Genomic DNA, 27,987 nt, shown 5'->3' with positions numbered 1-27,987 from the left:
CAAACTTCAGTATTACTAGTACACAGAGTATCATGTTTTTCTTACAGTCAGCCTTCTAAAGGACCTGTTTGCTCCATCTAGCATCACAGACACATTTGGTCAACTGCTAGGCTCCGGGTTTTCACATGGATGGTGTCTATTTTTTGCTGCTTCTTTCCTGTATGCCATGAGAGCAACTTGGTTCTAGTCATATACGGCATCAAAAGTTTATACACTATGGGTTGGACCCACATCAATGGAACGGCATTTTCCTGCCTTCCCCCCTTCCAAGGCAGCCCACTAATGTCCACAAATGGTGTTCCTGGGGGAGGACAGGAGGCGCTAAGAAGCAACATGGACAGGGGGATGGGTGTCTGCAGTGGGAAGGGAAAATCAATACCAATGGCTAATTTAGTCTGGAACCAACACAAAACTTTGCTGGTTTGACTGCTTTGCATAAAAGATATTTACAATATTACACAGTTTTTGCTTTTCAGTTAATGAATTGTAAATGAATGTACTTGCTGTTTATAAACCACACAGGTTCACCAGGTTTCTACATTATTGTTTTATTTTTTCCCATTTAAAATGTAGCACTGAAATTCTGAACACACAAATATCCTTATGCTTTCTTAGCATACCTTTCAAGTGTTATCACTTAAAGTGACTAATGAAATTTTGAGGGGAAAGAAAGAAAGAAAGAAAGAAAGAAAGAAAGAAAGAAAGAAAGAAAGAAAGAAAGAAAGAAAGAAAGAAAGAAAGAAAGAAAGAAAAGATTTGTTTTTTCTGATGTGGCTGGGTAACAATTTCATCTGCCAATATTAGCCCAAGATATTTTTCACTTGTAAACATCCATTTTACAACTGAGCATCATATAGAATATAGGATAAATGCATTCTTTTCCTTATGCCCCCCCTGCTAACTACCCCACTTGAATGTTTACAGTGTCCCAAGCTGCTATGTTTATTAAAAACCAATTGGTGCAAAGCGCCTGTAATACATGCAAGTTAAAAATCACTTAACACACACTTTAAGTTAAAGAGTCTGAGGACTTTAATATTCACTTGTGGCTATGGTTCAGTCACATTTTCAGATGTGTTTGCTTCTTTGGCAAGATTGGTAACTACTCCTTCTTTAAATTCAGGATGCTGCATTTCTACTTTGATCTGCTCTTTGGTATTCTTGTTATTTACATCCTTTACAGTGTTTTCCACCACAGAATCAACATCCATTTTTTCCTGTGGATTGTTTTCAGGCAAAGATGACCCATCCACTTGTACAGGCTCTGGGACATCTTCTGCTTTCTGTTCAAGTCTTTCCAATATATTCTGGACTTTTCTTACACCATCTCTCCTGGCCTGCCGAACATCTGCACGACCCTCAGGATCTACCGAGTCCAAGGCTAGCAGCTCTTTGGTTAAATTCTCTTCTATCAGTAGGTACTTTTTGTCATTTTTCTTACCATCAAAGGAATCGACTGCCTGCTCCAATGACTGCACTCTGTTCAGAATGGCTTCAACTTTCAAGACTCCTGGGTGCTTTTGAAGTTCTTCTGTCTCTGGAGGCTTCTGTGCTTCAGGTTCTTGTGGGATATGCCTTTCTTCTAGAGGAGCAGTGTTAGGAGGGCAAGGAATCTTTTTATCAACATCCTCTGCTGGGGGAGGTGGCTTCTGTGGAGATGGCTTTGTGTCAGCATCAGTATGGAAGACTTGAATGGGGATGTATGAAGCGGGAACCTCTATTCCGGATGAGCCGGCCTTGTTATCCACCTTGGCCTCAGGTGGTAGGCTTGCTGGTGATCCTTGGGTTGGCATTTGTTGCTGAGATGCCTGGTGGAAAAGCATGACATGCTGGTTAGTGAGAAATGCAACCCCAGAAAACAATTACAAGGATTTCAGATCTAAACAGGATTAGAAAATTTGTTTATTTCCAGATAATGTGACCTTTCTCAGGTGTTGCTGTGTGGGGGTTTATGTCCATCTTTGTAATATTATTTTTAGTAGTTACCTAACTCAAAGCAGCTTGTATGGACAGTAACAGTTATGAAGAGTGCTAAGGGAACTTTAGAAGAAAATAAAAGAAGATAAAATAATAATTTTTAAAAATATAAAGAATGGAAAAAAAGATATGAGAAAATACAAAAAACGAAGTAGTGAGTCGAATGCTGTATAGTTCAAAAATCTAGCGATGGAGCAGGCTGAAGTGAATTGCATTCAAAAAAGTCAATTAACCTAACATTATGACATTATGACAAAAGCCCCTGGAGATTACTTCAACTGATAGAAAACGGAGGGGGATTATTCTCTGTACTACTGTTTCTAGACCTGTCACCATGAAGAGCTGTAAAGAGTAAAATATGCAGAAGGGAGGAAAAAGTTAACTTCTTTGTGGATAGCCCAGAGGATTAGCAGGTGTTTTTTTTAATGAGCTGTAATTTTTAATCTACTGTACAGTGATTACCTGGTTAATTTTGTCAATTAATGGATTAAGGTTTTCAGTAACACTTTTTTGGTAAAGTCGACAAGACTATTACAATATTTTGCAGAGTATTTGCTAATGAAAGGGAGTGATTTATATAGGTTCATCACACCTACCTGAGGTCTGACAGACTGTATTCTAATGGGAGTGGGGGACTGGATTCTAGCCGGTGAGCTTTCACGACTTGTGGAACCCCTTTGTGACACCCTGAATGGGGACTGCGCCCGTTGCGGCCTCTGATCCCGGTCATCGACCTGAATTTGGTGGAACACTGGTGAGTGAGCAAGGTAATCACTCTGCTGGGCTGGGTAGTGTGTTTTCTGTGCCTGATGATAGCCTTGTGATGGTTGTCTTGGAACATTTCCCTCATGGATCACAGGGATAGGAATATATCCACGAGGGAGCTGATGACTTCCTGAGCTGGGTCTGCCTGAGGACTGAGAAGAAATAGTTGACGATTCAGAAGATGCAGGTGATGGAGGCTGCTGGGGGGAAGAAAGAGCCATTATTAATGTTCATGATGTTCATTTTCATATTTGCTGTTTTATCTTCAAAAAAGGCTCACAAAATATTTAAATCTGGGTTAGCAAATGGCTGACTATCCTATCATGACTATCCATATCATTGGCTTATTGATATCAAGATAGCAGCCATATGCTTAATTTGATCTATGTGCAAGAACTATAGTGCCTTGGCACACCAGTAATGCTAAAAAATTCTACATGGGGACCAAAGAGGTTGCAAACATCACAAGAAGGTTGTTTTAATGTTATGAAGTTGCATTTTTCAGTCTTGAGAAGGCCCCCTTCTGGGGCCCTCCCACATCTGATCTGCAAATGTGGAGGACACTGAAAACCTAAGAGAGAAGTAACTTTAATATTTGTTCTCTATATTTAAGTTGTTTTGTATTAACTGATTATAAATGAAAATGACATCTTGTAGCATCTTCATGATTGCCAGATTTACTGTAGCAGTTGTGCCCCTTCATCAGGTAAAACATAGGATTTTTACGAGAGAGAAGGATGTATGGCTAGGGAACCACAGGCTGAGGGAAAAAATTGAATTGATTTATTAATGAACACTGTCTGCTTGTCTGACTCCACTGATATAATTTCTTTTGGAGATATACATAGTACAGATCATCGGTACATGAAACATACACAACAACAGAAGGACTATAAGCTGCCACACGGGATTCTGAATGCACTGGCCGTGCCCATATCAGCACAAAAGACCCTTCAGTTTATGATTACACTGTTACATCCATGTGCATATGAGTTAAGATAAAATAATACATTTTGGAATTATATTAAATGTTGTTTCATTCTGAAAAAAAACACTATGAAGTATGAGTAATTTTGTCTACTCAAACTTGTATTTTAAAAATGCATGCGGATGTCATCCATTGCGGTGATTCTCATCAATTCTGTCATTTCCAAAATCTACATGGCAGAGAGGAGATCTGGACCCAGGCCTCTCAGAGACTAATCCAGCATTCTGATCACTGCACAACACTGCCTCCGCATAGTTGCTAGCTACCATCTCAGAATACACAAGAAGAACACATAAATGTGGCCTATGCTACTGTTTTGCTGCTTATCACAGTAAACATGCTTCAGTTATACAGCTTCTTCCACACCACTTAACATGTCATGTTTAAATGCTTACTTTCAGATTTCTGCTTGTTTTCAGATTTCTGTAGTCCCAAACCCTACTACTACACTGTTCACTGGATGTTCCACCCTGTGATTATATTTGACTTACACCACATAATCTGCCTTGATTCTCATTGAGAAATATACTAATAGCAGAATAAATATTTTGAAACTACTGAAGAAGCCAATTATGTTGCCTCTATAACTCAACTGCATGTTATCATATGGATCCTAAGCCACATCATATGGAGTTAAAGCTAAAACTCCTTTCAATCCAGAACTGGTATTATGAATTGAATTGTACTGTAATAATATCAAAAAACTAGCATGAATTTCTTTTTAGTATCATCACGGCAACACATTTAGTGTTCATAAGGTACTGGAAAAAATCTTCCGCTCCTCTCTTGAAAGAATGAACAGAAAGGCTGTGTAGTTTCTTATGTATTTTGATTAAGTTATTTGGTTCAATAAAAAAATTAAGGACCTTGAACGGATGGAGGGGGTAATATTTCAACACACATATCACACACACAACATTTTTTTTTGGGGGGGGGATATCCTAAGTCATGCAAAGCTTCTAATAAAAATAAATGTACCACAGCAATCCCATCATCTTACCTCAGATCCATGAGGGGAGGATACTTGGGCTGGTGCAGCTGCTGTTGTCTGTCCACATTGTTTATCTATTTGGGCAGCCTCTGCAAGTCCCCGAGCAGGAGACTGTGGACGGGCAAAACTTCCCCTCAAAGGTGATGGAGCCCGCATTGTTGTCGGAACTGTGTCCACTTTGACACGCTGCATGTCGGGCTGGTAGCCAGGATAGTAGGAGTACTGCTGCCTGTTCTCTGCACCTTCGTGGATTACTGGAATGGGGATGTAACCAGGACGAAGCTTTGGGTATACCATGTTTCCTTCTATGATGTGGGACTGGTTTGGACTGTTTCGAGACGGACCATTTGCTGATGATTGACTTTCCTAAACAACCAAACAGAACACACAGTACAGGTTTAGAAGTTAGGATTTGTACAGTTCAGAATAAGCAACCAGGAAAAAACACCAACAGCAAAACAAAAAAGCCCATGTATTCCTACTAGAACTCAGAGGTTATTTCGGGGGGGATCGCGGGGGAATGCAGTTCCCCCGGGTGAGATGTGGGGGGCGGGGCACATGACGAAGCCACGCCCCCTGCTTCCAGCTGCCCCGCTTCCGGCCCTCATTCAGCCAAGAGGAGGCAGGAGAAGAGGGAGGGTAAGTTGCTTCCTCCCCGCCTCTCCCCCGGGCCCCTGATGTCAGGGGGTGTGGCATATGCTAATGAGGTATGCTAATGAGTTCCCCTAGCTCTTTTTCTACGAAACGACCCCTGCTAGAACTCCTCTGAACAACATCTATAGCTGCTGATACAATTACATGCAGGTAAAGAATAGGTTTAAACTTGGCTGAGTGGAAAGGCAAAATAGACTTTAAAGTCTGTCAAAAAGACTAATACTTCATAACTGCCTTGTTCAGCTGATCAGTGGATTACAATAAATAAACTTTCTAAATACCAATATTTGTCATTTAAAAAATAAGTTTGTACAACTTGCAGCCTAATCCTATCAATTTCAGTAGGTGCTGCAGTGAATGCAAAAGGCTGTGCTGCAACAGCTACCAGGGCCAAGCATAGAATAGGACAGGAAAGGGTACAGGAATTTTTTAAGCACCCCTAAGTGCAGTACTAAAGTCTGCATAGCACAGGCAGCATAAAGTACCATGAAGCCTTATGTAAACACAAAGTACATAGTATTGTAACACAGTATTATTATATATTGGGGGCACTTTTACAGTCTACATCCAAGCAATTTTTGTTTGCACAAAAGCTCTTCACTGAGTTTGTAATGAAAAACAGGAGTACCTAAGCTTTAAGCTTCAGAGAACCTGATCCTAACTAAATTGTATGTGAGCCTTCTTAGAATTTGGCTGCTGCACTGTGATTTCATGGAATGTTCACAAATATTCTGATCACCAACACACCCTTATTAAAATGCCGGTAAACTGTGCAAGTCCACAGAGGAAGTCAGACTTCAGTTTGTTTTGGGTGCAAATCCTCACAAACGGATAAAGGTAATGGGTCTCATGCTTTGTATGCTTGTGAGAGGATACTAAAACCACACAGGATGGACACTGAACTTTCTACAAGAGGTGTCCCCCCCACACACACACACCAATAGCTCTTCTAATGAAGCTCTTCCTGCAACCGCCTTTCTATTTTGGGACCACATTCTAGATGAATCTCCAAGTGAGATCAAATAACAAGCGCTGCTGTCACTCACAGGATAAATATCATTCACTAAGAGCCAGACTAAGTATGATGGTGGCAGACTTGTATTTTAAAATGAGGATCTACCCCAGTGACATGTAAAATGGTGGTGATTACATGACTTAAAGGAAAATGGTTCTCAAGCCTGCTGCTGCCACTACTTTAGTCGTTCACTGTTCAAGGTTAGTTTCCTCCCAGATGTACTCCGTTACCAAAAATTAGCCCCACCGGGAGAAAATAACTGGCGAACCTTCTGCAAGGAGACCAGTGCTGGTCTCCTTGCAGCAATGAGCTTCTTTTGTGCTCAAATCCCTTTCACTTGACATCCTTTACACAGAAAGGGGGAGTGCTCAAATTTAAAGAAACAGCTCTGCCTTCATCAGGTTTAACTTGGGCCTTCATAAGAGATACATAATCCTCAATAGTAAATGCACAGAATTACAAAAGGTATCTGGAATGGCTAACACAGCTTTAGCAGCAAGTCCACAGAACACACTGCTAGCAAAAAGGCCAGCTGACCTACCCACACATACCTGTGCTAGTTGTGTCACAGCTTGAAATGTAAAAAACCCTTAAGCTTTCAAACACTATGCTTCCAGGGTAAGTGGTCACTTATAAGCCTAGGCTACCAGATGATTTTACAAGGAGGAGCAAAACAAGCTGTGCTGTAAAAAACACAAATAGTATGTTAAGCAGTATTTTGGTAACAGTCAATAAAATAGGTATCTTTTACACTCCGTCCTCTTTATAACTAAGATTGAGAAACCAAGACTGAGAAACATCTCAACCAGCAAGTCAATTAGGGGGCAATGATTCAGCTTGATCACATTCAAGTTCAACATTTTCCTCAACCTTTTATATGCATTTATATATTTTATTGTTTTAACTAAAAGTATGCTCCCCTAGATAGGTTTTCATGTCAAAAACAGGATATAAATATTTAAAATAAATAGATAACAGACCAAACAAGCTCTCAATGAACAGCATATCTGCCATTAAAAAAATCTCTCAAAAATCTTTGTTTCAAAGTAGGGCAGAAAACTAGATACATTTCTAGGGACTATGTTTGGTGGCATTTGATAAAAAGGATGGAAACTAATATAACTGATACTATCAGGAGCATAAGAATGTGGTTCTAAAATCACTTTCATTAGTATACAATGATGTTTTTCCTGTTAATTATAATCTCATCTGCATAATTATACACTAACAGGAGCATCTATCTAGTCTAACATAAAGTATATGCATTTCAGATCAAAGCTGAAAAAAGCCAGAAACTACGTTCTGATGCTCATAACTTTTACAAGAAGGGAAGTTTCCAGGAATCCACAACCTAGTTAATCATCATCTCCTCTGCATAATTATACAATACATCAAGACTATGTATGTAGTTCAATGTTCATGTGAAATGCATGCATTTCAGATCAAAGCTGGAAGAATCCCAGAAAGGAAGAGGAATCTAGGAATTCACAATTTCCTAGGGGTATATATGGAAAAGCGTCCATGACTGTCATAAATTCTGGCTACCCTTTCCAAAGGATACATTCTGTCCTGCTTGAATGTCATTTTCCCACTCATCACACACACTGAATCTGACACAAAGATTCACACAGGTCCTCCCTACTTTTGTCACCCTTGGAAGTTAATATATGGGAACACATGCAAGTACTCAAATGCAGCATGTTGCACATGTTGGGCATGAATGTACAAGAATGAAAACTCAGTTGATGATCCTGTTGAGAAACAAAGACAGTGCTGTTTGGCAGTGGGGAGCCACAGCCAGATGTTTGTAAGCCCTAAATGCATTATATGATCTACAGCCCCATACAAAATGTGTATGAAGCACCACTAATCAGTATCCCATGCTCGCTCAGCAGAGGTGAAATAAGATCAGGGATGACTTCTCCCCAAGGGGCTGCCATGGACCACCCCAGAGTCTCATGGGAGGAGGAGTCCTCACTGGAGAAAGCAGAGGACAACCTATCCCCAAGCCCTGCCTTGGCAGACCCTTCCTGGGAGGCTAGGGTCTCAGGGTATTCCCAAGGGGAACCTGAGCCAGCACTAATACTACCCTGATTAGGGTTGCCAACCTCCAGGTGGCGGCTGGAGGTCTCCTGGGATTACAACTGATTCCCAGGTGACGGGGATTAGTTCACCTGGAGAAAATGGCCGCTTTGGAAGGAGGGCTCTGCAGTATTATAACCTGCTGAGGCACCTTCCCTCTGAAACCCCACCCTCCTCAGGCTCCACCCCTAAAATTTCCAGGTATTTCCCAACCTGAAACTGGCAACCCTACCCCTGAGCCAGCAGCGCCCTCAGGCCCGGAGGCCCCAACATGGACCTGCTCATGACCAGACCTGCCACTGTCTCCCAAAGCAATCCAGGAGCAGAGAAGGCGAAGGGCCAGGGCTGAGGCATGAACCAGGCACAGGGGTGTGTGCCTGGCAGCCCGCAACCTCCCCTCTGCTTAGGAAATGGTGGAAGAGACCAATAAGTTATCATAGGATCTGGGCCACATTTGACCTCAGGAGTGGAGGAGTCAAGCCATCTTGCAGGGAAGAGGCTTATGTGGGGAAAACTTTTTGCTGGCTACTCCACCAGTTGCCAGATGGTTCTGTAGCTATTCTTGTTCCCTGGCCCTTGGACTGCTTTTTGACTCTGCATTTTGGAATACATATCCTGACTGTGGACTGAGACCATGGACTGTCTTCTGAATTTCCTTTGATCGTGTTATTAGACTCTGGACTGTGACTTTTGGACTGAGAACCGCTGCTGTTACACCCTGTGGTTACTGGGACTTCCCACCTGGTGGCCAGGGCTGGTGCACAGAGCATAGCAATTGTGCCAGAATCTATAACAACATCACTGGCACCCACCAATCATGACACAGTGTGTTGTTCCCAAACAGCACTGCCCCCTGAGACAGGCAAGGATGAAACCAGTCAACCTGAACACACAGTGACACAGGCACATACCCATGATATCAGCCTACTACCTCCCCAAGTGTACAACACAAGACCTAGACTGAGTTATGCTGGCACATAGTTTAGGCAGTATCCTAAACTGTTCAGAAGAGAATTTAGGTGACACCCTATAGCACCCCATTTACAATGTTTGAATTCAAATGTAGATTGTTTGTATTAAATTCAGATTTCATTTGAAAGTTACAGATACACATTATGATTTTTTTACACTTTTGCTCTGGCGGTGGTGGGATAAAAAAAATTAAGATTGATTAGAAAACAAAACAGTCCTTGGAAAAATCTTCCTTATCAATTATTCTACCTCTTACTTCAGAAGAAGAGGAGATTGGATTTATACCGCACCCTTCACTACCCAAAGGTGTCTCAGAGCGTCTTACAAACTACTTTCCCTTCCCCTCCTCACAACAGACACCCTGTGAGGTAGGTGGGGCTGAGAGAGCTCATGACAGAAACTGTTCTTTTTCAAGAACAGCTCTTATCAGAACTATGGCTTGCCCAAGGTCATCCAGCCAGGTGCAAGTGGAGGAGTGGGGAATCAAATCGGGTTCTCCCAGATTAGAGTCTGTGCACTTAACCACTACACCAAACTGGCTCTCTTACTTTAGCCTTGGTATGAATAATGCCAATTGTCTTCAAATGTGTCTTTTTGCAGCCTGGTATGTGTACATCATAAGCAAATACTACTGAAAATATAATACAATCACATTAACAAGTAACCAAGACAGAGGTGAAATCTTGTGCCAAACTTCCACCCAGAGTAAAATTTTACTGCATACTTAAACACTGGAAAGAGAGTTTATAAGGGAAGCGGTGACATCACCTTGAAAGAACACCCTGAACTTGTACTCTGGTTAATGCATTATTCTAACAGCTATTTAGAATTACAAGAACAGCCAATAGAGAACCTGGGATTGAAACCTAGTCCCAGTATTTTGCTCTATTCTTTTTTTAAAAACCTTGAATACGGACCATAAATTCTGCTATAATAGTTATCTATATTTGATAGACTTATCTAGGCTTAATTTTTCTAAATTCATCCAAATGCAAAGTCTGGCATGTTTGCAAAATGACTGGAGTAATGACTGTGGGACATTATGGAAAACCCAAGGGGTAAAAGTCATGCCCTTGACTACTGGGATGCCTTCATAGCCCCTTTCTGGTCTGTGCTTAGCAGACACTGCCCATAGTTTCCACATTTCTTCATACCAGAAGGCCTAGGCACATGTAATTTTATTTTATTTTTAAAACACAAAAGCTAAAAGGCTAAAGATTCTGGGGTTTTGTCATTATTACGATAATTATCTTCCCTCAAGAAAGGGACCCAACATGGTTCACATAAGAAAATATTCTAAATGACAGAGTCGACAAAACAATTAAACTATAAAATACATTTCAAACAATATCAACAAATTTCAGACTAAACATTTCTAATTCTCAACATGGCCAAATCTGTACAGACCTAAATCCAGAGACTGGACCCACAAACAGACAAGACAGACCTTTCTATAAACCTGGGGGGAAAGTCTCAGGTTTTCAGAAAAATCTGTAATCTAACAGAAAAAAATGCATTGATGGTTTAAAAACCTAAAACAATAGAAGCAGTGGTTTACCAGCTGGGCTTTGCAACCCTGTTACGAAACAGTACTGGACCAGTGAAATATTGTCTGGTCAGCAGCCCTGTTCAAAGTGGACAAAGCAGGAGTATGTCTTGAACAAATCCAAATTCTTGTTACCATCTTTTCTGAGTAGGTGATATGCCTGTGAATACTCTATTACCACAGAACACTGGTGATGGTTGGGGAAAAAAACTGGTTGACTTTTGTTCAGTTGCTCAAGGCTTGCTTAAAGGAACCAAGGTTGGATTTGATTTCCTGTGCTCCTAAAGGAGAGGGAGGATAGATATTATCAAGATGTGTTAGGGATTTCCACCTTGAGTTGTATTACTAAGTCACTGCTTAAGTGCATGTGCTTAAGAAATGAATGTGTTCTCAGTGGTCATTGTGCTGATTGCCAGCCAATCATAGTAAAATATGGCCAGAAACTTTCTGTTAGTAGAAAACAGGGGGAGGGGACAGGACCCTTTCCAGGGCCCTTTTGACCTTTGAGGGACGACTCATTAGGGCCAAGCCTGGCAGTAGTCACCAAGCAACTTGATACCACATTATTTGCATGACTCACCCAGGTCTGGCTGCTTGCTACTGTTCAATGGCACTCATGCTACAAAAGCCAGTGGTGCAGTGGTTAGAGTGTCAACTAGAATCTAGAAGACCCAGGTACAAATCCCCACTCTGCTGCGGAAGTTCACTGGGTGACCTTGGGCCAGTCACGTATAACCCTACTTCACATGGTTGTTCTGAGAATAAAATGGAGGAGATGAGAACAACGTAAGCTGCTTTGGGTCATCATTGTGGGAAAAGGCAAGGGTATAAATGAAGCAAATTAAATAATAAATATAGCAGAAGATGAAGGTGGGTGGGAGGGAGAGAAGGAAGCAAGGAAAGGTGAAGGTATGAGGGTTGCCAGAAGGGAAAGTCCTTCCAGATTCCCCACTGTGAAACTGACCAGTACTATGCAATTGGCTCCAGCCCAGCAGCTGGTACTTTGCAGTTTGGTCATAGTTTTCCTAGGCAGAGGCTGCCAGGGGGAGGGAAAGCTGAGGACATGGGAGTAGATAAGAGTATGTTGGCTAGTATATGGGAAGAAGGGAGAAGCAAAAGTCTGTGGGGCTTTCAGAGAATGGAAAAAAGAAATAGTGGGGAAGGGAAGATGAAATGCCCCTGCAAGTCTTCGGAGGTTCCCCACTTATGCATACCTAAAACAGCCAAACATCTCAAAGTGTCATCCTAAATAACACAGATGTACAGAGTCTTCGAAGGGGTTGTGTGTGGGGTTTTTTTGGCCAGGTACAATTTACAAATAATTTTCAGATTCGGGAACACAAGGGATGAATGTCAGAACCAGTGTTCCCTCTAAGCTGAGTTAGTGTGAGCTAGAGCTCACAGTTTTTTAGCCTCTGGCTCACACATTTTTGTCTTAGCTCAGGAAGAACAGCTCCAGAGCAAACTAATTTATGTAGTAGCCAAATCGCTTGCTCACAACTTTAATGCCAGCAGCTCACAAAGTAGAATTTTTGCTCACAAGACTCCACAGCTTAGAGGGAACATTGGTCAGAACCACAATCAACAAATCCAGACATACATGAAGATAAGCAGCAAGTACTTTGCAAACATTGCCGAAGTCATTAACATGTTTTAGAGATTCACTATAAACCTCATCATTATGACAGTCACCCAGCTACTTTTCCATGGACTCCTAGAATTTGTCACAACATACTTTCCCAGTAACTCCCATACTTCTATAAGGCAACACAGAGAGATAACCTGCTACTTCCCCCAGTGCATGATGAAACTGTCTTTTGAGCAAGACATTCTGAAGGCTGTCAAATTGATGGGTTGGTTCCCATGGAAAACATGTGTGCCTGCCTTCCCATTCCTATTCCCTCCTCATGCTGCCTCTAATGACCCCTCCTCCCCAGAGCAGCACTGCAGGGGCATTTCAGGCTATTGTGGGGGGGGGGGGCAGGAAAGTCATGCTTCTGTGCATAGAAGCCTCTCAACACGCAGTCATCTTTTCAGTGGGATCTAACGCTATATGATTACATTGGAATTTGAGTTGGAAAACTGATCAGGACTGCAATATTTCCAGTTATCTCTGATAAACTTCCCATTTGTGCATAGTTATGTGGGTACATAAGCCTAAGTATATTTGGCAGACTTGCAAATATTCACTTAGAAAAGGTTTTCAGTTCTACAGCATATTTATGGGGGACCGAAGAATTTAAAATAAATTTATAACAGCTACGTCTGTAATAAGGCCTGCCCTGGATGGCCAAGGCTAACCTGATCTTGTCAAATCTCAAAAGTTAAGCAGGGTCAGCCCGGACGTCTAGGGTTCCTACACAGAGGCAAGCAATGGCAAACCATCTTTTAACATGTCTCACCTGGCAACTGGTAGGGAATGGCAAAGACTTACCAGGAGAAAAAGAAAGGCCCAGGCTACATCACTGGCATTGCACAGGAAGCTGTGACGTTGCTGTGCCACTCTGGTATTTGCGCAAAAACTCTATGCTGAAAACAGCTTCTACTGTAGACTTTTTGTTAGAGTGTCATCCAGACATCACTGGTATGATGACATCACTTCCTGTGCAACGCCGGCAACACGGCCTGGAAAGCCCACCCACCCCCTGTTGGTTGCCAGGATGGACCTGGCAACCCTGACAGGATAACAGAAGTGATTATTTACTGACCACGTGCTTTTTCAAGTATAGAACCTCTTTTTAAAAACTCCCTAAAATCTAAGTATCACAAGTACAAAAACAGAGCCATTACTTACAACTTAAAAGGCATTAAAAAGTGTTAAATGTCCAACCCACTGCTTTATGTGCAATCATTCTATACAATACTGTGTGATCGGGTGGCATACTTAAACCAGTTAGAAAACTGCTTTAGTACTGCAAATGGTGTTTGGTGGCCCATGAATTCAATGTGCCTCACTGATAGGAGCCATCTAGCTAACCATTTGACAGCCAGACTTTTTATGGCGGGGAGGTACAAAGAGAACAAGCGCAAAGATAGTTCTGTGGCTAGTAGATCTTTTGTCTTTTCCTGTTGTTCTTTCTTTGACTCTTAGAACAGCAGCTTTATCCTGTGTTCTTAGTCTCTTTTTCTTACTTTTTATTTGCCTGCTAGAAACGCTGAGACACCTGCACACACACTTTGCCCTTCCAAACCTTAAAAATGGATCAGAAAAGCAAAATGGAAGGCAGACAGAAAAGTGGCCTGGAAGAAATCTCCACACACTACTCCATCCACTTTTGACAGTGTAGGAGGAAGGGTGTTATTTTCTCTCTCCTGCTACCCCTAACAAGAGAGACAGAAAAGTACACAGGAAAAGATCCTTCCTAAGATAAAAGGAGACTATTTCACCAGCAAACCACTTACTAAAGGAGCCTCCACTCAATAGTGGCTGACTAGCAAGATTAACTGCATGATAGAAGGACAGAATGCCAAAAGACTTCCTATATGGGAATTACAGGACTCATCTTGTTAAAGAGAGTTTGGTTGCTATTGTGAGATCACTGGCAAAATAAACAAGGGTGCAGTCAGAACAAATTGTGCAACTGGGAAAGAAAAATATTCCATCACTGTATCCTACGTATGACTTCCCAAGAAGTAGTCATGGTCAGAAGCAGAAAGAAATCCCTCAGGGCCCTTGACTAAGAATATAAGAAACCATCATTTACACACCTGCGGGGTCACCCTTGTATCAGAGGATACAGTTGTCTCACACCACCTTGTGCAAGCAGAAAGAAAAGTTACTCCTGTTGGTGAGGCAAGCAGAAATGTTCTTGCTTTGCTTTCATGCATTCCTTATATAGGCAAACACTCAAACGAGTTAGCCATGTCTTCAGCCATACAGAAAGGCTGGGACAGGTACAGTGTCATGATTCTGAACTTGACATTGTATGTGTGAGGTAGAAGACCAGACTGTCTTGTCCAAAACAAGATGAAATTGAGGACGTGTTTGTTGCAGCTTTTCACATTTTATTTGATTTGTTCTTCATACATTTTTGGTCAGTACATATTTCTGTTTCTTGGAACTAAGGCCTGGGCTCTGAATCAGTTAATAATGGACAAAAAGCAGGGGTACATTAAGTATAATGCTATATAATGCATACAAGTATAAAGCATGCCAGCATAATGCATCTCTCCTTATATATAAAAGCCTTTTGGTGGTGGCACTCGCCAGAACATTCCACATGCTCCCGAATTGGTTGGTGCCCTGGTGTGTCACTCACAGGGTGTCTGTCTCCAATGGCTGTGTTGCTGCCTCCCTTGGTGTGGTCCCGCCCACAGAGGCAGCACCCAGCATCTCGCCCTCACTCTCCTTGGAGCAGACGGACAGGTCAGACGCTCCAGCGGCTGGGGGCCTCAGCCTGATCGTGCTGCTGCTGCAGTCGTCCTCACCCGAGTGCAGGTTGCCGCCCAGGCTGTGTGCGACTGCACGACGGACAGGATGGGTGCTCCAGCAGGGGGAAGGAGGGAGGGGGCTCAGCCCGATCCTGCCGCCGGCGCCGCCGTGGTCATCCGAGCCCGAGCCCGGCTACTGGTGGCTGCCTGGGCTCCAACCGGACGATGGACGCGCTGGCCACTCCAGCACGCAGGGGGTCTCAGGCCAAGCCCGATCCTGCTGCTGCTGCCATGGTCATCTACACCTGACTACCGGCAGCTGCACGGGCTCTGAGTGGACGGGAGCAAGCGCACCGCCGGGCCAGAGGCTGCTGTAGGTTGGCTAGAGGCCACCAGCCGAGCCCAGGCAGGAAGCCGGTCACAGGCCGTTCCCTCAACTCCGGGGGGGTCACAACAGGAGAGAAAGCGGGGGATCAGGGGCGCCTGCGTTGCGTCTTTCTAGGGCTCGTTGTCTTCCTCCACAATGGGCTTTGCTCCTAGTTATACAATAATGCTTAATGCAGTTCACTAACAAGAATGGGATGAATACAAACTGCACAAGTTACTTCAATGAAATGATATGCAAAAAAATCTGACAATTTAGATAGGAATTCTGTGCCGTCTCATTCCAACACCCTACCAGACTCTATCTATACATTATTTCTCCTCATCCCTGATGTTTCATGCTCTAGATATGTATGATTTTTTCTGGCCTGTTATTTATAATGATTTATTTAGAAAATGTATGTGCCGCCACTCTGGAGACTTGCTCAAGGCTACACATAATATAAAAACAGAAAAACAAAATCATAAAACCAGTAAAGCATAAAAATTAGCAATATTAAGATCACTAATAAAACAAGCAAAGAGCTTGCTAGGGATATATAAAAGCAAAAAAGAAAAGAAAAATAATTCTGTAACTTTAAAAGACAAATTTACCCAGGAATATAATATAATACCAATAAACCAGCACAGGGTACAAGCATAAAAACAATTAAAAGCTGGATAACTTCAATTTAAAGCCTTAAAGAACTGTCTTGGACAGGCATCTAAAGGTCAGTAAAGAAGGTGCAAGTTGAACCTCAAGGACAAGGAAAGACCAAAGGGTGCCTGGATAGAGTTGAACGCAAGTCACATATTGGTACATCATCCTCACACCAAATCCCATGATGACTTCTACAAGTGGTTTCTTGTAAATGTTAAACATGGGGAACAAGATGGATCCCTGTGGGCCCTTGCAGCTTAAATGCCACAGGGCCAAGCAGCAGTTCTGCAGCACCATTTTCTGGACCAGATGCCCCATACAACTGAAACCACTGAAACACAGTGTCCCCACCCTGAAATTTCCCATTTTACTTGAATAATGTGACAATGCTAATTCTGGTCTCATGAGCCCTAACATGTTATGGCTACCTGTTCTGCAAGTAAATATGTTCCTGATTTATATTATAACATTCATGCTTATGTACATTCAATGTCCATCAATGAGATATCTGCCAAGTGTTATTACAACAATGCCAAGATTATTCACAAATCATTTTAGTTCAGGATATTTTATTATTTCAGTGGGCTCATCATCAAATTGTTTACGTAGCAGTCTGCTTCTGCTATCTTAATCAGTGCTGGAATTTTATCTCATGCTTTGTGATGGTTTCCAAAACCAGCACCAAAGACACTCCATCCTGCGTCCTGCTTAACACCATTTAAAGTAATCAAAACTACCTCCTTTACCTGCGCACTAAGATGGGTCCTCACTCCATGTAATGCCTGGCTTTCCAGAAACATATGAAGGCATTCACCCCATTTACCTATAAATGTAAGCTGGACTCCAAGATACCATCAGAAGCTGATGAAACAAATGCAGTATAAAAAGAGTTTGTGTCACTGCTACATCCTCCAAAAAGGCAAAAATTAAAATAATGTCCCTTAAAACAAACCCTACAAAGAAGACTTCTTGCTGGAAATGAGGAAGATACACCTGTTGCACCCAGCTATTTGTTTTCATTGCATGACTCAAAGGCAGAGTCATGGATTGATGACCTTGATGTTAACTGAATTGTAACTTATATCTTGCCATGTCCAACGAGCAAAAGAAATAAACATCCTTCACTTCTCATGAATACAGGCCTAGTCTTGTGGATCTCCAAGTATGGGTTGTGGCCCTCATAAAATGTTATGAGGCCTTAGCTTTTGCTGTTCCTACTAGTTCAGGCTGCAGATAATATTGTGCAGGGAGGAATGGAATGTAGAAATGAGAAGGAGGTAGAAGTAGTGGCAGAGTGATGATCAACGAACTGGGAAGGTATAAAGGGGCACAACTGCCTAAGTTGGGAGAAGGCTGAAATGTGAGGGGGAAAGTCCCTATAAAGCCAGAAGCTCCCTGGTTATTACCAATTTCCTATAAGTATTCTATCTAGCCAGAAAACACATTTGTCTATCAACGTTGTCACTCAAAGCTCCTCCGACCTCAAAACAAATAGTTTGTGCCTCCTCAAGAACAACATCAAATAAAATTGGCAGGCAGTGCTCATTCTTATCCCAAGCAGGAAACTAGACAGATGAATAAAAGGAGAGAAGCCTGGCATGTTTTAAAGCTCTGAAGGAAGAGCCCCAAGGAAGCAAAAGGCAAACAAAGAATAGGAAATAACCACCTAACACCACATAGCAAGGTGGGAGACATACAGCTGCCCAAGTTCTGTTAAATGGAAAGCAACCTGGGGAAGACCAGAGGAGGAATTCCATTTCTTTGCTAATTCAAACATTATTTATTTATACCCTGCTTTGCTTTTCAATGGGAACTTAAAGGAGTTACAACATCATTTCACTTCCTTCACTCTGTCCTCACAACAACAGCCCTCCAAAGCAGATTAGACTGAGAGAGATTGACTGGCCCAAGCTCACCAGGTGAGCTTCCATGGCAGAGTGGGGATTTGAATGTGCATCTCCCAGATCTCAGTCCAACACTCTTAAGCACTACACCATTCTCTCTCTCTCTCTCTCTCTCTCTCTCTCTCTCTCTCTCTCTCTCTCTCTCACACACACACACACACACACACACCCTCCATTTTTAAAGTGTGAAATTCTTAAATTAGTATTACTTAGCTGTGGTTTTCATTCGCTGATTTTACAAGATTTTCAGAAGGATCCCAATGAAACTTCATTTCTTTCTTTAAAATCATTCTAATATAGAAAATTAGCCGCCACACATCTCAGCTGTCTTTAGACTCCAATCATTTAGAAAGCAAAGCTTTCTTTTTTCATTGCTTAGGCAAGTAGAAAAGCAAGTGGCTTTCACCAACGCCCTCAGGTATGGGACTCTAATCTGTTAAATATACAACATGTCAATGAAGTGGATTTTTTAAATTTGCTATAAAGCAAAAAGAATTTTAATTATTACCCATCTATTATTCATCTGCACCCTGTAATGTATTTATTCTGTAAAATATGTATCATAGTGGCCAAGCTAAGTTTGAAGATCTGTGGCCACTTTACTGGTATTTGAAATTATGTGTATTCCTAGCTCTGCTATTTTAAACCACGGAATTACGATGCCAATCAAGGTTAACCATTGCCAACAACCTTGTGCCACCCTGGAACAATTTTCTCTAGCTTCTTCCCTATAATGTAAATTTGATGCCAGATTCCAGTAACCATGCCAGTCCACAGTCACAACTCTAGTTTGTCAACCACTTACATCACGTCTAAACAACAAATTTGAAGTTACTTCCCGAAAAATATGTCCTCCGAACAACAACAACAATTTACTTAATGTTACCACCTGTGAAACATTGATTTCCAAGCAATTCTTCAAACACTTCTGCAATTCTTTCTTTTTTCCTTAAAAAAAGTCTAAATAATTGTCCTAACCTGGCAGGAAAAAATATTTTAACTACTACTTATTTACATATGACCAAACCCAAACATTCACAGAAAGACCTACACTGGTTTCAGAAATATGAAAAACAGCTTTTCTACACTGAACAGTCAAAGGTTTAGCACACAGGCCCCTAGCACCTCCAATCCAACACTGTTATCATAATCTAAAACCATTTTGGAATTGTTTTTGTTTTCTGATACAAGCGCTTGAATTCCTTGGCAGATCAGTCCATTTGCAAAAAGGTTCAATGAAAGTGAAGAAGTCTACAACCAGTGGGTTAAACTCATTCATGAGAGGGAACACTATTGCTTGAAGCTCCAGCTATTCCCTGGATATTGACCATTTTGCAGAAGTTAAGTTTCATCAGTGTAAATGGAACTTCCACACCATGGACACAAAACAGAGAGTCCTGAACATATATGGCTGAAAAATAATTACAGATGGGTTAGCCGTATTAGTCTATAGCAGCAGAATAAAAAAGGTGCTCAGTAGCACTTTAAAGACTAGCAAAAACTGCTGTTGTATTCTATATAAATTGGAAGTTGCACTAACATCTGAGATTTCCCCCCCAATTTCATGCAGTAGCCCCCTCTAAAATATCTTATTTTAAAGTGCCTTAGGATAGGGTGGGCCACGGTGGCTCAGAGGTTAAGATGCTGAGCTAAAGGCCAGAAGGTCTGTAGTTCGGCATTTCGAGTCTCGAGTACCCCATGACGGAGTGAGCTCCCATCTCTGGCCCCAGCTCCTGCCAACCTAGCAGTTTGAAAGCAAGAAATTGCAAGTAGATAAATAGGTACTGCTTCGGTGGGAAGGTAACAGAGTTCTGTGCGCCTCAGCGTTTAGTCATGCTGGCCACATGACCACGGAAACATCTTCGGACAGCGCTAGCTCTTTGGCTTGGAAATGGAGATGAGCACTGCCCCTTAGAGTCAGATTCGACTGGCTTTCAAGCAAGGGAAACTTTTACCTTTTTAGAATAGGGTAGGGTGGGGAGATGGAAAACATACTGTTGAAGGGGGGGAAAGGGTGTATGTGTGTGCATGGCTTCTGCTGTGTATGTCGATGTGCTTGCAATACTTCAAAGTAAGTTCCACTCAAACCATGGGACTAGCTTTTAAATAACCATGCTTATGATTGGCTATGACACTGAATAAAATCTATATTATTTATGATTACGGATGTAGCCATCAGTATACATGGCCCTTTCTGCAGTTTCAGTTTGGCCACAATACTGCAAATGAAAATCAGCACTCTATAATGAATCAGCACTCTTTTCTAAAATTTCTACCCTGCTTTTCTACTCAGAGAGTACATTTTGATCTGTGAGACTGAGATACAGTTTTCAGAGTAATGACTAAATCAGTATAAAAATCACAACCTATTTCTGTTCATAAAGTTTGAAATTTAAGCAGGGAAATCTCAGGCTGGCTCTCCTGCCTTGGGCCTAATTTTGCAGCTGTTCTAATTCTTGCTTAGTGTGTTGATATGACTCTGCACTTTGTACAGTCCACCATCAAGCTTCCTGATCATACCCTAGCAATGGGACTTTCCCTCCCCAGCTGTCCCAGAAACTGGTACTCTGGTAAGGCAAGAGATCGTTTCAGTGTGCTGTGTTACAAGTACATAACATATTCTGTGTACTGAGAACACCAATGCACTAGGGATCTAGTCAAACATTAAACAGCCACAGAAAGACCACTGAAACATTTCCATACAGCATTACACAGCTGTTACAATGTGTGGGAGCAGTTTACAATGTGGATCAGCCCCAATGCATAGATAGTCTCCATGCCAACACTAACTGCTGCCAGGAATATACAGTGCTGCCGTGGAGACTCTTCTCATGATGGGGTCAATCCAGGTGGTGATCTGTTCCTACACATTACATAAGTCACACAGAGCTACTACTATATGGAAGCATTTTCACCAGCTTCCACATAGCTGCATTTCATTGATCCTCAATAGGTTGGAAAAGCAGCATATTCTGTGTCTCCACAGATCAGTAAGTCAAGTAAAATATATCCTAATTTCAATTTAGAATAACAAATGTAAATGAAACTCAACCCCTAATTTATAACGAAGAAAAGGGAAATGTGGTCTTCTTACTTCTCAAGTGCTACCTTTGTTTTCTCAATGGTAATGCATAATTTTAGGGCAGTAAATAATTGTGAATTTTTTAAACTGGCAAACACTACAAGATAGAAGAACTGTTCACTGAAAAGTCACAACTAGAATGCAACCATGGATGGTTTTGTTGTTTGCACTTGAATGTGCTGATTTAGCATATCTGATTTATGCAAGCCACAAGGCAACTGTACTGGTCCCAACAGCAGACCAAAGGAAAGTTGGGGGTCATAGAAGTTGCACAAAGATCCTAACAACAAGGTATCTTCTTTCTGCAGGCACATTTTTTCACACTTCTAATTCACTGACAAAGCACCAAATAAGATGACCAGGAAATTCCACAGCATATGTGACCTTTTTTGGGTTGGATCAACTTCAAGATTTGTACTCATGGTGGGGGGGGGGGAGGCATGATTTCCACAGATTTCTCTCTTGAGTTGCAGCTTCCAGTTCCACCACCCATGCCATTCCCAAGGGTGCCCCAACCTTCAACAGAAACTTAGCAAGTTCAGGCGGCTGTAGCAGAAAGGGGTAGACAGGAAAGATCTCTTCTGAAAGCATTTAACTCATGGTTCTTTGCATTCAAACTATCATTTGAAGTTTCAACAAATGCTATGTTTCACATGGCATGCTGAAGGACCCAACAGAGTTTATTTTCCAGAACATATCAATGCAAATTCAATAGCTTTAACTTGCATATTTGGATGCCATTATCAGTCAGCTTGGTGATACTGTTCCGTGTGAGGTCAATTTATTTTATGTAAAATGGCTGGGCTCCACTGATTTACTCAGAGTACTCTCTCCCCTCAAAGTGTCTGCCCAATTTGTTAAAATATTTCCAAGCTATCTGGAAAGCTGAAAATTGGCATATATATAATCAAAGACATTCACAGTCCAATCCTATGCAGAGGTACTGCAGTCTAAACCCACTGAAATAAACCGTCTTAGACTGGAGTAACTCTGAATAGGATTGGATTGTCAGATTAGCCAGTAAGTATAAAAATTAGAGTCGTGATTCTTTATATCTAACACTTAAAACTTAGAACAAAATTAGAGTCCAGTGGCACTTTTAAGACCAACAAAGTTTTAAAACTTAGGATATACCCATAAAGACCACCATTTCAACAAAGATCAAGTCAGGACATGTGCACTCCTTGGTTTCTTCTAGGGATGCCAGGCTCTAGGTGGGACCTGGGGATCCCCCAGAATTACAGCTTATCTCCACAGAGATCTGTTCCCCTGAAGAAAATGGATGCTTTGGAGGATAGAGTCTATGGAATTGTACCCCACTAAGGTCCCTGTCCTCCCTAGGCTCCATCCCCCAAATCTCCAGGAGTTTCCCAGCCTGGATCTGGCAACTCTATTCCCTCTCCTCCCTGCTGGTGTAGTGGGGGGGGGGGACAGGACCTGGCAACCCTAGTTTCTTCACATATGTCAATCAGACCATCAGTTTTGGAAGAGCAGACTTTCATGGGCCAGCACCAAGGGGATAGTACCATATATATAACTGGCAGGTTTGCCAGCCTCCAGGTGGGACCTGGAGATCTCCCACTGATCTCCAGCTGACAGAGGTCAGCTCCCCTGGAGAAAATGGCTGCTTTGAAGGGTGGACTCTATGGCCTTGTTCCATGCTGAGATCCCTCCCCTACCCACACCCCACCCTCTCCTGGATCCACCCCCTATATCTCCAGGTATTTCCCAACCCAGATCTGGCAACCCTAATAACCAGCTATGTCTAGTATACCTTTCTAAGACAGAGCAGGTCTAAAACCAATACCTTTCATTATCACTGATTGCAATTTCTCTTCTTTGTGCCCTGTAGCATTCTAATTTCCCTCCTTTACTTCTCTGGCAGTGTATACATGACCAAAGAAAGTATGCATTCCCCTCAGCTCTGATTTTTGTGTATAACCCCCCCCCCTCCTGATATTTACAAAATGGTGGAGATTTTTTTATATATATCCATAATGAAGATCTGTCTGTTGCTTTGCTTCTGCTCCCAGATTTGCAGCTCTCTGACCACCAGCGCAGCATCACTTTTTAACAGGAACAGCTGGAAACCGCTTTTCAGAACATTAAGAACCTCCCCTGGCAGCTGAAGCGATAAGGCTTTTAGGTTGAAAGCCAAATGCGCTGCTCTAGTGAAGCCACTGAAATGCCTTCCAGTGCTGTTTCTCCCTAGCGCAGAGTTGTTCAGCTTCCTGGTGAGAACTGTCTGCTCAACTATACCTCAGTAATATATATGTACACACTATTTCTGATTATTATGAATACAGCCTCCTCCCCAAACAAGACTCTTTCACCAACTGCTTTATGTTTCATACTAATCTCTAAAGCAAACATGCACAGACAAATTCCTGTTAAGTGAATAGGAAAAAAGCACCCAACAATTATTTTCCACTAGGCTGTTAACTTCCTAGTTCAGACAAGTTGTCATTGCATAACTAAGGCACAGGCTAATAGTCACAAAACGAAACAGATTTGTTCTTACATAATCTTTCCATCTCACAATCAATTCAACCTTAACTTCAAAGAGAAGTGTTATTTCAAGAGCATCTATCTGCTTTTTGGGCAGACTAGAAAAGGAAACCCCCACCAGGAAGGCCACTTGAAAGAAACACTGTCTTCTGCCTGAGGTGCATACCACTGCCGGCTAAATCAGAAGTTTGTCTCTTTCCAGGCTCCCTTAGACTTAACCAACTTTAAATAAACACCGCAAGGGCTGAGGTATCAAATGATTTAACGCATAAAAAAGGACTGCAGTGCGTCAGAGACAAAAGCCAGCTCCTAGCCTCACTGCATTGACATGTAGTGGGGGTGGGGTGGGGGGAGGGCAGGCTTTTCCTGGCACTGCCCCATCGCATTGCTAATAGCGCCTCGGGAAAGCGCTCGGCCGCTGTCCTTCAAGAGGCGCCGTCGTGTGCGGAGGGTGGAACAGAATTCCGCCAGGGCTGCCCTCCAGGCCCTCTCGACTGACCCCCCCCCACCTCCTTTCACAGCAGCGCCAATAACTGAGGAAAGAAAGTGTCTCCTCAGCTCCCGCTACAATGCCACAGACGGAGGAAGTATCCCCGCACAAGAAGTGCGCCAAGTACTTTGTCTCCCCCTCCCCTCACCCAAGTCTGAAGTGTCCTGGGAGGCGCTCCTCCTCCACCCACCTCCCAAACTGGCCACAGATTGCTGCCCCCCCCCTTCAGCACTGCCGTGTCCCGAGCAAAGTCTGAGGGGTGAAGCCTGACCCCCTCCCCTCCCCCCCAGGCTCTCAGCAAAGAGTCTTCCGTCTCTCCCTTCAAGACCTCCCTGGGACCCCTGCAGCTCAAGCGCATGACACGGTGGTCAGGGGACGGAAGGCCACTTGTCCCCTGCCCTCTAGACTCAACACCGCAGCTGACTCGGCAGTAGCGCGCAGAGGACGTTGCCCCGTCCCCTCCTGCCCGGTTTCCCGCGCGAAGCAAAAGAAACCACACAACGCGACTCGGTGCCGCCGCCAGCCCCAGCTCGCTCCGCGGCTTCCCGGCCAGTACCTTGAGGTGGTCCCCCTGCAGGCGCGGGTCGTTCCAAGTGGTGGTGCGGCTGTTATGATCCACGAAGAAAGGCCAGCCGGTCTGCGGGTCGATCTTCACCTCCCAGCCCGGGGGCAGGGGCTCGCGCTCGCCTCCGCCGGGCTGCACCACGGGCTGAGCGGCCGCGCTCATGCTGCGCTCGAGGAAGGGAAGCTGGGCACGCCGGCGAGAGAGCGACAAGGAAACGCCAGAAGCAGCAGCAGCAGCACCCCCGCCGCCAGCCGGGCCATGCACTGGAGAGTTCAGCGAGCCAGCCCAGCCGGCCGAGCACCTTTATCGCTCAATGGGGAGAGGGAGGGGACACAGAAGGGGGTGGAAGTGTCTGGAAATAGCAGCTCCGCGCCAAAGAGGAGGGGGAAGGGGGGGGAGGAGGAGGAGGAGGAGAAACGCAGGGCAGCTGCCCAGCTGGAAACTTCTGGGCGCCTCTAGCGCCTTTGGACAGCCAGCCCGACAGCTCCTCCTTGAGTCACTTCGCCTTCGCTGTCATCAGCAGGAGAGGATTATGACGACGAGAGGCCGGCTTCGCTCCGCCCGCTGGGCGGTGCCCTTAAGTCACGCTTGCCGGCTGCCGGCTGTATTTACCAGGGCCTTTGGGAAGGCAGAAGAGGCCCGCCGGCATCGTCAGATCCGAGAAGAACGTGGTGAGAAACACACCCCAAAGTTAGACGCTTGACCTCCATCTTGGCAGAGGCCTGGTTAAAATGCGAGGGTGGCGGGACAAAAGAACTGGCACTTGCTTCTGGAGTCTTCTTTAAACAGGGCCGCTGCCTATGCGGAATTACTGCAGTCTGGAAGGCCAGATAATGAAACTGAAGCTCAAATACTTTGGCCACCAAATGAGAAGGGAGCACGCCCTGGAGAAGACCCTGATGCTGGGAAAGACTGAAGGTCAAAGAAGACTGGGACGGCAAAGGATGAGATGGTGAGACAGTGTCATCGATGCAACGAACATGAAGTTGAGCAAACTTCAGGGGACGGCGGAAGGCCTGGCGTGATCCATGGGGTCGCGAAGAGTCGGACTCGACTGTGCGACTGAACAACAACAAACAAAAAACCCGCACTGAGTTTGTGTGTAGATACTGCTGGTTTGCATGGCACAGCTCTTGGCCAGTGTTGGGCTGGTATGCCAACTAAGCCTGCACGGCTGCTTTAAAGGTAAAGGTTCCCTTGCTAGAAAGCCAGTCGAATCCGACTCTAGGGTTGCGGTGCTCATCTCCATTTCCAAGCCGAAGAGCCAGCGCTGTCTGAAGTCATTTCCGTGGTCATGTGGCCACAGCTGCTTTACCCAGGCAGTAGTCCAATTTAGGCCTCCTTTAAATGTGATGCAAGTGAGCAGGAAGAACTTACCCAGGCAACTTTGTGAAAGCCCAAGGAATAGCATCACTTAAACTGGGATGTTACCTTTGAAAAATGGTTTTGTGTGCATAGTACACCAAAGACTGGTAGCTTGAGCAGGCAATGTGCCGGTGTGCTAAGCATGCATAGCCATGTTGCATGGGTTGCCCCCTCCCCCAGATTAAACAAGACCACAGACCTGTGCAAAGTCAACGCTATTTTGCCTCACCAATCTCATATCTAAATCAGGCCTTGAACAAAGTGTGCAAAATCATATTTCACTGGCATGTTTAAATCAAGCCTCAGTTTAAATGAGTATGAAGGCCCATTACACGTACAACATTAGCAAGCCAGCATGATGCCCATTCAGGATACAGCTCTCTGATGTTCTAAGACTAGACAAATTGAAAGAGCCCAGTCTAAGATAATGGGTAAGGGTAAGTAGCACAGCTAACTAGTGTCATTTAAAGCAGATATGACTTAGCTGGAATAGTAACTTCCCCATTGTTCTTTCCTCAACATCATTAGTGTGTTGATAGGAGGGCAAGAACATATTGCAGACTGCAAGTAAGTATGTCAGGTAATTACAGGACATGACAGGATAATCAATTTATGCTTAAGAAACAGGAATCCAGTAGCACCTAAAAGATTAACAAAATTTATTCCAACATAAACTGTCATGAGTCAAAATCATGGCAACCTACCCTCTCTGTAGATTGCACTAAGCTTGTTGGAAAAATAGCAGAGCCCCAAAAATGCAGTGTTTGGTTACATAGAAAACTTTACTAAAGGACATGGTTACATTGGGATGTAAAACAACAAAGAATAAAGACTCTAACTAGATTCTTGACCTATACTCCATCTTGGCTAAAACCCTAGTGATCTCAAGAACAAAGAAACAGAAAGTTCCCCCCAAACTCCCCTGAGTAGGTGACAAATACCATATAACTTTCTCTAAATTATCAATTAACCAATAGAGAATCTTAGTTCACTTCATTAAGACTATTATCTCCTTTTTCTCTGGCAGGAACAACTACACAGTGTCTAATTGGTTCTGTGCTAATTAACTATTTGTTGTAAACACAAACAACAGATTAACTCTTTCGTGACTGAGGTGAGGACACTTGCTTCTTCCAACAGCTCTTGATAGCATGCTGACATATACCCTACCTAGAGGTACAAAGTCATTAGGGTTGAATGACATGTTACTTATGGTGCAGTCCTAAGAACATTCTGGAAATATGAATCTTTTAAAAACCATTGCTGAGCCATACAAATTTCTTAACAGTAGTTATTCTCACAACAGTCTGTGAGGCAGGTGGCTATTATTAGAACATTGGTCTTACCCAGCAAGGCAATGTTTATGTTCTTATATTGCAAAAGTTAATAAATCCCTGTTACTGTCCAATATTGTCTAGCCCAGATTTTTTGGGAAAGAAGCCATGAAGGGTCTGACTCAGAAAAACAGCTGCAGCATCTTAGTAAAAATCATGCCTTCTCCTTCTGTTTAGTGAGAAGGCACATTTGATTCCATCTCTAAAACAGAGAAGTTACTTCCCTCACACGCCCAAATGGACACACTAGCTAGCAATCTTCGAACGCTGAATTCAGCAGGCCAATTTACTAATGGCAGTGGTTTCCCATTACAATGCAATATTTAATGTATTATGACTAACCCAAATGAAACA

The 27,987-nt window shown here is 43.2% G+C and overlaps 1 protein-coding gene across 3 annotated transcripts; it reads right to left on the bottom strand.

Moving 5' to 3' along the window:
* Positions 1 to 710: 710 nt before the first annotated feature.
* Positions 711 to 25,333, bottom strand: BAG3 (BCL2 associated athanogene 3). 3 transcript variants are annotated; one of them, XM_015406915.1, is made up of 4 exons: positions 24,926 to 25,333; positions 4,731 to 5,087; positions 2,574 to 2,942; positions 711 to 1,808 (listed from the first exon to the last, which is right to left on the bottom strand). In XM_015406915.1, the coding sequence occupies exons 1-4, from the start codon at positions 25,094 to 25,096 to the stop codon at positions 1,050 to 1,052; spliced, it is 1,656 nt and encodes a 551-aa protein (XP_015262401.1). In that variant the 5' UTR covers positions 25,097 to 25,333; the 3' UTR covers positions 711 to 1,049. The 3 variants fall into 3 exon arrangements, with proteins under 3 accessions (XP_015262401.1, XP_015262402.1, XP_015262403.1); XM_015406916.1 differs by having other exon boundaries at positions 2,574 to 2,939; XM_015406917.1 differs by having other exon boundaries at positions 2,574 to 2,894.
* Positions 25,334 to 27,987: the final 2,654 nt, after the last annotated feature.

Source organism: Gekko japonicus, unplaced genomic scaffold, assembly GCF_001447785.1.
Source record: "Gekko japonicus isolate JY-2015 unplaced genomic scaffold, Gekko_japonicus_V1.1 scaffold1288, whole genome shotgun sequence".
In the NCBI taxonomy this organism is placed as follows: domain Eukaryota; kingdom Metazoa; phylum Chordata; class Lepidosauria; order Squamata; family Gekkonidae; genus Gekko; species Gekko japonicus.
This window is presented reverse-complemented; position numbering and strand designations above follow the sequence as displayed.

Coding starts and splice junctions, on each gene's coding strand:
- BAG3 (XM_015406915.1), bottom strand. CDS start 25,096: ATGAGCGCGGCCGCTCAGCCCGTGGTGCAGCCCGGCGGAGGCGAGCGC. Junction 2,943..4,730: donor CCTCCCCTCATGGATCTGAG/GTAAGATGATGG, acceptor TCTTCCCCCCAG/CAGCCTCCATCACCTGCATC. Junction 1,809..2,573: donor TACAGTCTGTCAGACCTCAG/GTAGGTGTGATG, acceptor CTTTTCCACCAG/GCATCTCAGCAACAAATGCC.